The sequence below is a fragment of the Lycorma delicatula genome, chromosome 1, assembly GCF_047948215.1.
Source record: "Lycorma delicatula isolate Av1 chromosome 1, ASM4794821v1, whole genome shotgun sequence".
Taxonomy (NCBI): Eukaryota; Metazoa; Arthropoda; class Insecta; order Hemiptera; family Fulgoridae; genus Lycorma; species Lycorma delicatula.
This window is the reverse complement of record NC_134455.1, coordinates 374573577-374589574: the sequence shown is the minus strand read 5'-3', so window position 1 is coordinate 374589574 and position 15998 is coordinate 374573577. Positions and strand designations below refer to the sequence as shown.

Here is a 15998-nt window from a genome sequence, read left to right as displayed (position 1 = left end):
TTCATTATTATGCCAAAACTGCATTTTCATTGTTTAATTTTATCATAATTACATAATCAAGAATTCTACTTTTCATTTTACATCACAATTTTCCTCTACTTCTTTGCTGACTAATCCATTTATTGTTATAAATTATTCAATAATATTCTCATTTAAACTGCCAACATTATTTTACATTTGGTTTAAAGAATTCTGATATATATATAGTTTTTAAAAACATCCTCTTGGGATTCCTACCTGAAAATATGATAAACTGTTTCATTCCTGAAATATTTTTCCCTTGAAGACACAATCGTATTTCTTATAAAAGGTAGAGTGAAAAAACCAGTCTGAATATGCGTATAGTTATTCAGACTTATCAGCCATCAGTTAGTTTGTGCCCTCATTCATTACCAAAAGGGGTGCCTTCCCCCTTGGGAATCACTGTTAATCTGACCTGTCCTCATGTAGCCACTTATTATACAAGCAGTTTTGGTATGTTTGTTTGCTTTACTAATGCAGACAAGATCTCATAATACTTGACGGAAGTATATAGCAGAAAGCAAAAAGAGTATTTTTGCAAAATTATTTGCAAACAATGTGTATTGACTTGTACTGAATGAAGGTATTGATTGATAATCTTCTCTTTGAGACATTAATAATTTTTTATATTAAATTTTAGTTACAAACATACTCACTCTGTCTTGCATTAAGTTATTAGCTTTTACATTTGAAATTCTATAAATGAAATTACTATTTTTATAAATGTAGCTATCATATATTTTCATTATATGTACAGTAAAATATTTGAATTCAAATAAATTACATATTATTGATATATAAACTCTTTACACTTTTGTAAATATAATAATGAAATGAAACTTTACTGAATTTATTTATAGCTTGTTATCATTTACAAAATGTTCATTTTCACCTCTGTAATGAAAACTTATTGAAAAAATGTGTAAAAAAACTTTTTATTTATTTGAAATTTTAATTAGTTGTATTACTTTATATAAATAACAGCATCATACAAATATTTTTTCTTTAAAATATGCTTTTTTAGATAATTGCTATATTTTTCTGTTACTTTAGGTAGTTTTTCTTATTTTCTTTAAGAGTATTTGTTAATATGGGGGTTTCTCTTCCTTAAAATGTGTATAAAACATTTTCAAATGGTGATAATTTAATCATTGAAATACTGAATAATGATTGTTGGTTTGAATCTGCTTATTTGTGAAGTCACCCTGTCAGTAAATTTGTTTAAGCTATCTACTTTAATGACATCAAAGTAAAAAGATATGGGAAAGTAGTTAAAAATTATATTGATATATTCACTGAAGATTTTTAGGATGTTCGTTATTTTTGTGGTTGGTTAGGAATGTGAAGAGGAATTGACGCAGAAAGCTGAAATGGTTAGTCGACTGCAGGCCAAGACCAGTCAAATAGGACTTCTTCTCAATAACCTACAGAAGTATAATCATGTGCTGAAAGATAAAGAAAATAATTCTACAACACATACTGCTTCTACAGCTGCTATAACTTCCACTACTACTTCTAGTTCTGCTGCAAACAACACAACTACAAATGCTGCTGCAAACAAAGAATAATCTATTTAATGTGATGATCATATTTACACAACTTTGCATATTGTTCTAAAAGTAAAATAAGCTCATTATTATTTCAGTTTAGAGATTATTGTAGAGTATTGATTAGGATTTCATTTTTTTTGTTAATGGAAGCCGTCAGTTTTTTAACATAATCACTGTAAATTAATTTATCATGATAAAAGTTACTGACCTAAAGTTTTAACGATGCTAATGTTTTCTGAATATACTAATATTAGTTAACGGAAAAATTTGCAGAGACAAATATAGAGGTCACTACTTGCAGTCTTTTAGGAATATCAAGTAGGAAGGGTTATAAGGAGGGATGCTTTCTTTTATACTATAAATTTCATTGACCATATGGTGATCTATGTATTAAAGGATAATGGTATAATAAATCATTTGACAATATTTCCTGTTCCTTGTTACACATTGCAGTGTCCTCTTTTTTACATCTTTTAGTGCTTGAGGTAAATTTAACCATTCAAAATATTACTTTGAGAGTTCTTTAAAAAGATATTTTTTTGAAAATAAAAACTGGAAAGATCATTATAATCTTGTAATACATTAATGTTTTTGTTCACCACTGCCAAAATACTTTCATATAAAATAATAATTATTTACAGTATTGCAAATTAATTAAACTATGCATTGTCAAATTTCTTCAAACTATATTTCATTGCTATAAACTACAAACAGTTTTATGTAGACTCTACTAATCCAAACAGTTGTCTTAAGTAAATCTGTACAGAGATGTAAGAGACTTACCTGTAGAGATAGATGTATAACATCAAATTACTGAGACCTTTGTTTACGCGTTTAAATTTCAGAATTGTCACTTCCTCAGTTCTATTTCTTGCAGAACTTATTGCTGCACCATTTATTGCAGGTTCTAACTAATAATGCATCCTGGCCTAGCAAATCTGTGGTATAATTCTGTAAATATATACTGTCATATGATAAATAAGGGATACAGCTTACATAATATTAATCTGGACTAATGAAAGTGTGTCATATTCTCCAAAGTTTTCTAGGTAATCATAGAACTTGCTCTCTTGCTGTTGTATAAAACTTCTTGCTTAAAATCGGTCTTGCAGTCAGGTGAACTTGCTGAAATACTTATTTCAGCTTTTATAATTATTTGAAGTAAAATTAGTTTTGAACCCAAGGAGTAATTTTTGAATAAAATCAATACTCTACTCTAGTAATGACTACTTTGTTATTTTATTTATTATATTTTTTATTGATGTATGTGTTTAAAAGAGAAGTTTCCTTTCAAATTCTGATAATTATTTTAATCCCTTGACTAGTTATATATATTAATTTGACAGTTAAACTAAAATTGGCCATCTCAATATTTACACTCAGGATATTAATATTAATTACTAGTAAGAGGTAATGTTGAATCAAAATATTAATTTTTATGGCCATCTACACAGTTACGTGAAGATAAATTGAAATACCTTGAAAAAGAACATTACTGCAGTCTTCAAATAAAAATATATTCTTACTTACAAAGGTAATAATTACAAAAAAATATTTTTCTTTATGGTGAAAAAGAAAAAATTCATCTCAATTTTAATAGTATATTTCATTAAAATGTAACGTAAAACTTTAATATATATATATATATATATATATATATATATATATATATATAGAAATGAATAGATTTTTCAGTGAACGATTTTGCGAACATATTAATGCATACACAAATAAAAATAGATTCTCAACTGCTCCATGTAATCTAATTAAACGTAATTTTATAGTAACTAATATTGAAAATAATTTTTTTTAAATTAAAAAAAAAAAAAAAATATTAGTAAAGCAAAATTGGAGCAATTAGAAATATAAAATATTTATAGATATAAACAAAAAATAAATTAATGAATCACCTTGTTATTGATAAAAGGATGATTTGTGTTAGTTATGTGTTTGTACATCTACCTCTCTAATGAATAGTATCTTGCATATAACATTTAGATAATTTCTGAATTGTCATGGTTAATTTTTTTTTAGTTTTCAATGTATGTAAATTTTATATTTTTTTTGTAAAAAATTGATGATGGACATTAGGTCTGAAAGTACTCTTGAATATAACTTTACTAACTTTCTTAATTGAACTATGTATTGATTGATGTTCATAAGAAAAAAGTCTCATGCTCACACTTATCAGCATATTAAAAAATTATTTGTTGTCTTTAAATTTTAGTTCCGTTCACACTACCTGTATAAACTTGATACTTTTTACATATATTTTCCACTCATTCAGAAAAAACATGGACTGAAAGTTGTATTGTCTATGGTTCTGGATAATGGTCGTAAATGTCATCAACATTGATGTACTCTAGAATATGAGCTGTGAATTCTATGATTTGATGATCAACCTAGAACACACACACCTGTGTGTTTTGATGTTATTCTAGTTGAGGGATTAAGTAAAAGTTAAAAAAATTTTTTTTTTTAATATTCTTTTCTTTGTTTATTATTAAATTTTATTGGTTTTCTTCATTATTTCCCGTACTGTTAATATGTATGAATATATCCTTAAAAAATCCATGTAAAAATTTGTAAATCAAATTTTATAAAGTGAAATTAGTTGTGAACACATTTTTTCTGTAATAATTTGTTGATAAAGAAATCATTCCGATGTCAACAAAAATAACATTGTAACAAAATGTGATTCCAGTTCTCATTTTACTTAAATTAATTTTAGATTGTAAAATTATTCTGTTACCGGCAATGAAATTATGTATGCATTAATGAATGTTTTTTTTAATTGTTATATTTAATGATTTTTTACTTTTTATTTTACTGTAAAATGTATTTTAATCCAGTCCTTTAACAATGGGAAAGTAGTTATAAATGATGTTAGTTTAGAATGTCTCAATTATCCCTTAATGCATTTATGATATATACATTCAGCTGTTAGAAGTGAATTTTTTTGTCGTTGAACATACAATTTCATCATCATTAAACTTGGTTAATAGGCTAAAAAATTATTCTATTAAACTAACATTTTAAAAGATGATTTATTTGACAGTTTTCAAATAATTTGGAACCGATTCTTTAATGGTGCAGCATGATTTGAGAAATTAAGTTTATTCATTGTGTTATACATTTTTTTATACTTTCTGTTGGAGTGAAATAACAGTATAATTACTGCAAGTAAAAGGTATGGTTTAATTCTAAAACTTTGCTGAACATGAATTTCTTTAAAAAATACTTAATTGAAGTAGAAAATGTATTTCAGAAAAAACAGAAATGTAGAACATGAATGTTTATTTTATAAAAAAATGTTATCCAAAAATATATGTATATAGTGCATTATTTTATTATTTTGGGTAATTTTGTCAGTGCTTGGATCCATGTGTAATTAATGAATGTTATATTCTGTTGATTGTGTTATAAAGTTGATGTCATTGTATTTCAGTACAAGTTATGCTGAGGTTACAGAAACTTCATTTTTTTAAACAAAAAAAATGTAACAGACAAAAATCCTTGTTTGTGTTTCTGTTGGTATAACTATTTTGTTTTTTGCTCTTTTTTTTTATAAATAGCCATCATTGAAAATAACCAATTATTATTAAAATAGTCAATAATCAGTTATTAAGCTGCCGATGTTTTTGGTGGTATAGATTCAGTGTATATGGCATTGAACGAAAGGTACTCTTTTACGGAAAAAAATTTTTTTCTTACCTTTAGTGTTTAAGATTAGATGAGATACTGATATTGTGAAGAAATTGATTGGTTAATATTATGATCAAATATTCCATAAATTTTATAAACTGTTTCTTAGTTAAGAGAATTTTTGTAAGTGTGACTGCAGTTTATTTGAACTATAATAAATAATTTACTTCATTTTTGCTTGCATAATATTCATAATATTCCTGTGTTAGAAGGATGAGTGAAAATTATTGCCGACAGTTTTTTTTTTAATTCTGCTTGATGTTGTTTCTTATTGCTTTTTTAAACTGCCGTGAAAAAATAGTGACAAACTATTTTCTAAAGTGTTATATTTTGTCAAATCTTAAATTAAAGAATTTGCAAGAAATACTTATTTATATATATATTTTTTTTTAGTAAAACCTGTTATAATGAAGTTTTCCAGTGATTAACAGTTCTTTAAAATAATCTTACATTATATTTAGTTAGCTTTCTGTCTTTCAGGCTACAGTATTATTTTTTAAATAAAAAGGAATAGTTTGAAAGGAATTCAAAAAATAATTCCCACAAATAGGTAATGACAGGATTTCTGAATCATTTCAATAACGTTATTGGTTTTTTATACCATGATAATTTTTTATTTTAACATTTTAAAAAATGGCTGTTATTTTAAATTACACTTTTTATAATCATATTGCCTTCAATAGTGTCAGATTTGTGTAAGCCCATGATGCCAAAGAAATATAAAATTTGAGATTTAATTATTTATAAATTGAAATTTTTTTAGCTCCTTAAGTATAAAAATATATGTACATTAATATTATGCTTGCATAACAATTAAAGTATTGTTTTAATTGCTGCAAAAAATTTTCCAAACTTTATATTGTGTGTTTATTATAAAAATAGTGGAAAATGTTGTTGTTTGGCACCATTTTCGTATTTACAGCTGATAAGATAGGTAATGTATTGCTAAAACCTACACCAGTATGCCAAATTTTTGTTACAAAATAAACAATTCTAGTAACATAATATAAGCAACTCAGCTGTAACTGGTCATAATGCATTTTACTCATTGATGTGTTTTCACATAAGGATTAATACAGCAGGATTAGTATATCATATTTAATCACATAAACCAAATAAAAATATTCAGGAATTCTTGTAACATATTTTTTATAAATAATATGAATTATGAATATAACATAACTGTGCTTGGATAAACAGATTAATTGTTGGTTTACTGTTACTAAAAAGATCAACCTTCTGCGGGTCGATCCTCTGATCATCTTATCCGTTTCCTTATCCTTTTGATCCCTCTACCTCAGATTGATACTTAATGAATTGAGTTGCCATACAGTTGGTAGGGTAGCATTTGTTTAGTGGCTTGGTGTGGATTTACCCAGAAATTGTTTCCATTCAGGATTTACTCAAAAAGCCTAAGTAATACCTAAAGTAACTGTCAGATAAACCCAGGTCTCTTACTTTCTTATGGTGTAAGATTTGTGAATGATTATCCTGCAAGTTTAATGTAACAAGTAACATGAAATATCTGAATTAAGATACCAATAAATTATGAAAGTTTATAAAAATTAGAGAAAAAAAAATGAGGTAATTTAATGTACTGTTTTGTTTTTTGTAATTTAAATATATTTAATTACAAGCTGTAATAATTGTTATGATGATTTCATATATACAAAAGTCAGTTCATCAGTGTGTAATTTAATCTTGTAGTCCCCATACACAAGTATCTAATATTCATATTTATTCTATTTTATTTTATTAATTTTATTTATCTGAATATTAGTAATGTTCATTTATCAAGAAATGGATGAGTTTTTGTCAGACTAGTTCAGCTTTCTTTGTTTTATTTACATCTTATTTATAATATATTTTATTTTTAATTGTGTTTTTTTAACTATTTTGTTGTATTCAGTTACTGATGTTTATCAGAAGATTTTTGCACATTTTGAGGTTTTTAAGTGTACTAACATTTTGAAATAAGGCATTATGTACTTTTTTTATTTATAGTTCTTGATTAATCAAAAAAAGATATTTATACTCTTTTCTCAAATGTATTCAGAATTTTATATTTTATTTTTTTTAACATCTAATGATTACAGGAATGTGAAAGTTCACTGAAGCATAAAACTGAGCTAATCACGAAATTGGAAGCTAAGACTTTTGCTATGACTGACACCTTACAAAAGCTGGATGAAAAGTATGTAAATGACTAATTTTTTTACCTTTTTGATAAAAATACTCTAGTATTGATAAGATTGTGGACTATGCAGAATTATTTCATTTAATATTTTCATAATACAACATTTTTATCCAGGATGGTATATTTCATAATTTTTTACTTCTTAATGAGCCTGGTGGTTCGTTTCCTAACTTTTTCAAAATATAGAGTTGGAATTCTGCATTTTACATTTTAATAACCATTTTTTTGTTTTATCTTTAAGTACTTGATTTGTAACAACAGAAATCGAGACTAGAAATGACAGGATCAAACTAACAGCATTACTGTTAACATTCTGTTTATAAAAATTAATCTCAGTATAAACCTATGCTTCATAAATTTGTTCTATACAAGTAGCAGTTTATATATAAATCTTAAAAATTTTTTATAAGTTTACAATCTGCATTCGAGTAAAAATTCTTCAGAAAATATTGTATGAAAACAAATGTTAAATACAACAGCATAACTATGAAAGAAAAAGAAGTTACTTTGTTTATTAAAAGTGAGTGTACAATCAAATGGTGAAAAAAGTATGTTAGATATGCTTTTATTTTATTTAAGCTAATGTTGGACTGTTTTATTCAAATGATTTACCTCCATTTTATGATACAAAATTATTTTTCATGCATTCAGTGAATCAGTGTTTTAAGATTTTTAATTACTTTCTACAAAAATGTTGTTCCAGACATATCCTTTTCACCCTTACCATTTCAAACATAATATTCCTTAAACCAATGGACTTAAAACTAGTTTTTGTTTTATTTTACTGGAGATTTTTTCCAATGGTAATGTAAGGGAAAGCTTGTAATCTTTTCATACAATTATACTGTTATATTAGTTAAGCACATCGGTATATTATTTTCATTTTTATATGACAATTACCAATATAAAGTAATAAATTTAAGGTAGTCATTTTATTATTGTAATTTACGAAATGAGTGACTGAATCATGAAATTAATGTCATTAACAAAATTAAGTAAATAGTTCAAGTAAATAAAGATGTGGTATAATAATTTCTTAAAAGTTCTATTTTTGCCTTTTATATATGTGTATTACCACACACCTACGTGCACTCATAGTACTTGTTATTGCAATTTTGAATTTATTCTTTAAAAAATAAATATTGTTTACTTACCACATAAAATGGTGTTGTTCATAGATTTTTTATGTATGTTTTTTAAATTGTTATACAGCTTTCCAAAGATCTCATTAAGAACATTCCATTTATCAGATGGAGACTATATTTATTTATAACTGTTTAAAAAATTTAATTAATATTAGATAATATTATAATAAATGGTGCTGAATGAATGTAAAGATCTATCTGTAAGTTAATTTTTTTAGATGTTTGTATAAATGTCAAAAAGGTATGAAGTCAGTTCTTCAAGAAGTTTTTTATACATAGATGTTAATTTAAAAAAAATTATTGTATTTCTTAATGCATCTGATTTTTGTTTGATTATAGGTTGTTACCTCAAAAGTTTTAATGTAATTTAATTTATTTATCAGGGAAATAATACATTTTGCTCTTAATTATAACCAACACATTGGCTGACATACTACATTCCATCATTCTCTTTCTACCTTATAGTTACGTTTCAGTTACAACAGAAACTTCATAGTAACAAATTTTCTAGATTTTCATCTTAAAGAAAAATTTTCCCTTATGAGAGATTTGTTACTACAAATTTTTAGTATTTTAACTGACGACTTTCATTCTTACACTTTTTGCTGGTAAGGTATTTATTTAGAGATAAATAAATACAGTTTTATTTTGATTGTGGTAGATGTACAGACATCATATCTGGTTAAAAGAAACAGCCTAATTATTATTGAAACTTAAAAAATAAGTTTGAAATTTGTTACAGTCACAGTTAAGTGTTTCATTTTGCACCGACTGAATTATTCTCAATAGATTTTTTTTAACAGATTATGCTCTAATAGTCATCAGTTTGGCATTAGAAAAAGGAACAGTATCTTGTCCTAAAGTATAATTGTTGAAAAATATTTTCTATAATGAAAATAATAAACAAAATATTTATATTTTAACAGATGCATTAAGCAAAACTTTATTGAGTAGTATAAAATTAAAATATTAGTTAGTAATTAAAAGTAAGAACTAATGGAGAAAGTGGCAAACCTTTTCCACAGGCAGCCATATTTACATTTTATATAATGCTAATATTTGTTATAATGGAAATGTAATATACTTTATATTTTTATTAAAGTTCAAAATGAAAAATGAAAAGTAACTGTATTACAAGTATGTATTAAATGGTCTATTTTATGAATAATTATTGTAGTTTAAATTTGTAAAACGCAGATTTGCTTTAAGTGATATGTATATAAATAAAAAAAATTATAGATAATATGTGTGAAGTTCATTTTAAAAATTCCAGCTTTTTCTGTTTGTTTTTTTCACATATTTTTTATTTATTTTATTTGCATTTTTGTTTTAATTAATTGTCCTAGTAGTTTATTGTATTTTTTTTTTGTGGTTGCACCTTGGTAATATGGTTTGCCACACCTCTCCTATTACCAGTTTATTTTATTTTTGTGTTTTATTAATATTTTTGTATGTTTTTTAATATATTTTGTTTTAATATAAATTATTACATTATTAAGTATGTTAATTAAATTAAGATTTACGTTCCCATTAATATTAATTATAGAGAATCATCATTCAGCGGCACAGAGAACTCGGCAAATGTTTTCTTTTATTTTTTAACATTAAATGTTGAAGATTCAACTTAGATTAATTTATACTCAGAATTTGATCCTGTTAAATTTGTATAACAACTCTTTTTTTTATGTAAAAAAAAGCCTTCGCCTTCATTGATCAGTTTTTGTCTAATTTGTTAAAAAAATAAGTTCCATGTAATAAGGAGTTACAAATATTGAATGGATGAAGTTTTATTTCTTTAGAAGATAAAAACCATTTTAGTAATTATGATCTACCACTAAATTAAGAACCGGTTCAGGCTTCCTGGATGCTTGTAATGATTTTTATTGTACCGGATGATGATTACAGATTACATCAACGTTTACTTATTACATGCAAAATAGTACTTTTTTCTGACATATAAATCATCCTTAATCATTTTGTGAAGCTATAATTGACTTATATATTTACATATATGTATTGTAGATTTATTACAACTACACTAAGAACTAGAAACAGTCCTGAATGTTACCCAGTTTTACTATATAGATTAATAATTTTAAGGTTATGATATTACAATAAATGGATGTTGAAGTGCGGATTAAGAAAAGGAAATGTCTTTATTAAATATTTAAAAGTGGAAAAGTTTATATTGTAGTTAGAAAACAAATTTTAAACGTTATATATATGTTTTGCAAGACAGGTATTATTGCTGAAGAAAATTTCAGAAGAATAAAAAAAAGAAAATAATTCTTGATCAAGATGGTATTTTTTGTTTAACTTTTAAGAAAAAATATTTTTGTTAGAATATACGCATCGTTTTCAAACCCATAAACACAATATGTGCAGTCTTATGAATTATACTGACATGAACTGCACATACTTTTACTACATCCTTGGCATATGCAGATTAAACTGTATCAACAGACTAGATGTACATGTACCTGTTGTTACAAAGAACGTAAACCAGCATTGCCCATAGTACCTTTGTACCTTTGTATAGTCTCTGAAATAAACTATAAAAAAAACATAGAAAGCCCCTTATTGTCATAAATACATGTATTTATTTATCTAAAAACATTTAGATGTAGTCCATGAAAACTGCTTAACAACCTACAAAAAAAAAATACAAATTTATAAACACATTAAAATTTGAGAAAATCAGTGTGTTATGAGTGAACAAACACGTTTGTAGTGAAATATAATATTTGATTGTGTGTTAAATCAATTTTCTAGCCATTTTGAGATTAGCACCATTAAGACAGTACCAACTGCAAATTATGATAAACATATGCGACTCTAGATTTGGAAACATCTTATGGCTTTCCATGTGTTTGGAAAGCGAGTAGAATTTTTAATTTCTTTCTTAAATAAAGAACAAAAATTAAATGTAAACTTGTCAAGAAAATCATCTTGTGGGCTCTACATTAGAAGTTTTGAGAGTTGGATTAAAAATTTATGAAATTTAATTAATTGATCTCCCCCCTCTGATTTACAACACTTTATAATAATAACCAAACCTTAAAAATCATTAATTTAAACTAAGTAGATATTATAATATGAATATCCACATGAAAAGGGTAAATATTGATCACTAATTCCTTGTAAAAAGGGTTACTTGTTATTTTCTGTTTATATTGTCCATACAGTAATGAACAATACATTTTTATTACTAACTTCTCCTGGGCAAGTTTTAGAAACCTCCCTTGACCAAAATATTCACCCTTTTCCTTAAATCCAGTGCTCTAGCATTCCAGTGTTGCTTAATTTCACTTTACTATATTTTATACTAAATACAGTATGCAAATCTGGAAAGTAACTACCACTTCCTTGTACCACCACTGCAGCATTGAGATTTCAATGCTGAACATGCAGCTACTTTCTCGCATTTGTTGGATTTTAATAGACGCCATTATAATTATAGCAATGTTTATTTACAGTTCATTAAACATTGTTTACAATTTCCAAGCCATGAGAATCCTGTCGATTATGAAATTAGAGCAGTTATCCGATTTTTAAATGCAAAAAATTTCAAACCAGTTTATATTCATCAGAAAATTAGTAAAATTTATGGTAAAAAATCTATGAGTGATGAAACGGTTAGAAAGTGGGGATGCAGCAGTTCAAAGAGGGAGACAGTAATGTGAATGGCAGATAATAGAGTGAATGTCCTTCCGTTGTGAATAACAATTTGATTATGCGATTGGATGGAAAAAATTAAAGAAAATCCACAATTTTTTGTTATGTAATAAGTTACTTGAAATTTCATGAACATTTTTTGCAAATTCACAAATTCTGTTCTCGTTGGGCACCAAAAATGTTTATGGCACTTATAAACCAACAAATGATTAAGTCTGTCCTCAGACTTTTCGTACCTGACACGAAAATGAAGATGACAAAGTTTTTAGTTGAATAGTGACTGGTGACAAGACATGGGTTTAATGTCACTGCAGAATCGAAATAGCAGTCTATGAAATGGGGGCACAAATCTTAAAAAAAAAACAAGTTCAAAACTCCCTTTTCAACATGAAAAATCTTCTTGTGCACTGTCTTTTGGGATAAGAAAGGAAATTTGTTGGCCGACGACTTCTTGCTGAGAGGTGGGACTGTAAATGCTTTGCTTTATTGTGAAACTCTCGGTGCAATCCAAAGTAGGAGGAGAGGCATGATCAGCTGTTGGATTTTGTTGTTTTAAGATAATGCTTGTTCATATGTTGTCAGTGGAACTTAAAGTTTGATTGAACATTTTGGCTGGGACTAATTGAAGCACCCACTTAAGCCCTGACTTCATGTTGAGTGGCATATTTTTCCATCTCAAGTTGGTCCCTTGCTGGTCAGTGCTACGATGACAATACTGATGTGAAAAATGCTGTATATGACTGGTTATCTTCACTAGTGGCACCAGATTTTGAGGAAGGAATGGAAAACCCACATTCAATAGACCGATTTGTAAAAATTTCATTGAAGCATATGTGAAAATCAATGTGAAATGCACTGGAGCACTGTCTTGCTGAAAGATTATTAGCGATCCCTTTTTTGCTGTTAATTCTGGAAGCAGCCACTTGTCAGTCATTCTCGGATAACTGTGTTCATTAACCTATGCCATTGAAAAAATAAGGAGCAAGGAGATGTTCAGCTGTCATCCCATCCCAATCATAACATGAGGCAGATGGTGTTCAGTTTTCACAAAAAAATGAGGATTATCTTTTGCCCAGAAAAAACATTTCGTTTATAAGAGCTTGATTCATCTGAGAAAATGATGTTCTTTTTATCGTTTGCTCTCAAAAAGCAGTCAAGCAATAACTGACATCCATTAACATGTTGATCAAGGTCATTCATTGTTCCTCAACTCATTAACTGTGGAGGAACGAAAACATACCTTCAAGTCCTTCCGCATATGATCTCACATTGTCGATCTTGGATTGCCAAATTCTGTAGAACAATTGCACATTGATTCCATCGGTGATCGTTGTATCGATCACTAATGAGTTCGATTTTGCAATGGAAACGCTTCCCATTGCAAAAGCCTTCTTCTCCCATGTCAGTAACTTTTGCCGTGATGGTGATGGTTTCCCAAAACACACAAAGAAGTCATTCATAATATTCTCCAATGTTTTATCAGTGTGTGGACATTTGTGGACCCACACACATGATAACAAAGGTTCTTTTTGTGAATGTTTCCACAGATTTCTTTGACAGCATTTGTATCCACCATCATTCCTCACTCTACTATGACTAAGGATATCCCACCACAGAAATCCCCCCACCACAGAATGAACATACCAGACAATCCCTATCATGATTTATCCTCCCCGCCTTTTCCAGCAGCAGTATTGCCCAATTAAGCTGGATTTATTATGGTATAAAGGGACTTCCTACCCACCCCACAGTTTAAGGTACACTTTTCCGTGTAACAATAAAATTATCCTGTTGAAAGTTATGTATATTTATTAATAATAAAACGGTGTTTACATTCCAGATATGTTTGTTATTATAGTCCTTATAAAATAATTTTCCAATAAGAATTTAATATTTTTTTAATATTGATCACTGTTTCCTAATCTGCTGCTTAATCAACCTTTTTTACTTCATTTATCTCAATATTTTAGTCAACCTCGCTAATCAACTAGCTAGTCAACTTTGCTTTTGCATTGTTGTATAACAATGCAAATAATATTTTATATATTCATATACTTTATATTTATTGTAATTGTTACCTTTTGTCAAATTATCAGAATAATTTCATAATCATATAGATTTTAAGTATTGAAATATAGTAGAAAAAAGAAAATCGGTTAATTCTTAAAAAATCATGGAAAGTAATTGATGATTAGTTTCTTGAATTTTAATTTTCCTTAAAGTAATTAAGCTTTTTTCATTCAACTGAAAATATATTAAAAAAAATAAAGGCGAGTAATTAAAACTGCTAAACTGATGCCGTTACATAATATGAAACGTGAAAGTCTTATAACAGAAGTAGAAACATATTTTAACAGAACAGATTATCTATCAAATGCATTTAGCTTATATGACTCTAAATCAGGAAACTATTTCTACTTAGACATTGTAAATATTTCATATGTTAAAGCACGGGTGAGATGAAACTTAAGAAAAATTTTTTGTCAGCAAAGAGTGTGTTGATGTGATCCATTTATAAGGTTTTGTGAAATATTAATGTCAAAATTAGATTACAATTGAAATTGTTTCACCCATTGAAGGATATCCTTGCATATTAGCTGAAGTAATAAAGAAAGGCAAATTTTCAGCTTTTTGATATTCATTGTTAGTGAAACAGGACGTCTGTCAGAATCAAATACCAATGTAGACAGATGTATATACCCAAAGTAAAAAAAAATATGCGTTGTTTTAGTCTTCCCAAATATATATTAATTATGTTTTTACATGATATAGATCATTATAGAATCTACATTTTTATTTAAAATACTGTAATTTTATTTCATTCAAAAACATGCTAATCCTCTTGCAGTCAGGTCTAATTTGCATTTTCCCAGTTTATGATCATTTTCTGAGAAGCAATTAGGTTCAATTTTTTTTTTAGAAATGGCAATTAGGATTGTCCGTTACAAAGGTGACTTATTTTTGAAACTAAAAAATGATAACCAAACAATAAAATTTACTTTCTTATGAATAAAACTAGTTTGGACAGATGAAAACCCAAGCTAGTTCCCAAATTATTAATTGTCATAGTTTTCATTACATTCAAGAATAGTTGTATCCCAAAGACTACCAGTGAATTATGATTTCCTCTGAACTGAACAATGAAAGTAAGAGAAAAGCATAGTTTGGATGTTACAGGTGTGTAAATTTAAAAACAAGTATTGTAATTATTATACCATAAGTATAAAAAGATAATTAAAAAAGCAGTTAAAACGCTATAATAATTTTATAGATGAGCTATAGGAATTGAGTGTTCAGCCTTGCAGTACACACTGCATCCAGAAAACGTATGCTAACAATGGTCAGTGTAGTGTATTAAAGAAAATTGCTGGATTAAATAGTAAAAAATCAAATACAGCAGTTTATCATGGTCCATTTTATAATAGGGCCACTGGGTTGATTTTTATGTTTCTATTATTCCATTTTTTCTATTAGCATTGAATTGATTGAACGTATGTTCAGTAAATACTGTGTTAAACATCAGTAAATATATCTTTATACAACAAACCTTCCTCAAAAGGAAACTTTTAAGCAGATGATTTATATGTTAACTCCATAATTATGTAAGCCACGCTCCTTATCTGACAGCGTTTTGTATTCTACAGGGTTATATTTGTCATAAATTATGAAATGTTGCCTTAATCTTATTTAGTAAATCATAGGATT

At 27.1% G+C, this 15998-nt stretch overlaps 1 protein-coding gene across 2 annotated transcripts in view; it reads left to right on the top strand.

Moving 5' to 3' along the window:
• The window catches only part of LOC142317284 (RUN and FYVE domain-containing protein 2-like), a 135324-nt gene that overhangs the window by 100961 nt on the left and 18365 nt on the right, over window positions 1-15998 (top strand). For both annotated transcript variants that reach the window (XM_075353701.1, XM_075353702.1), the window contains one exon: window positions 7373-7470. In XM_075353701.1, coding sequence (XP_075209816.1) covers window positions 7373-7470 — 98 coding nt within the window. The remainder of the gene's footprint in view (window positions 1-7372; window positions 7471-15998) is intronic.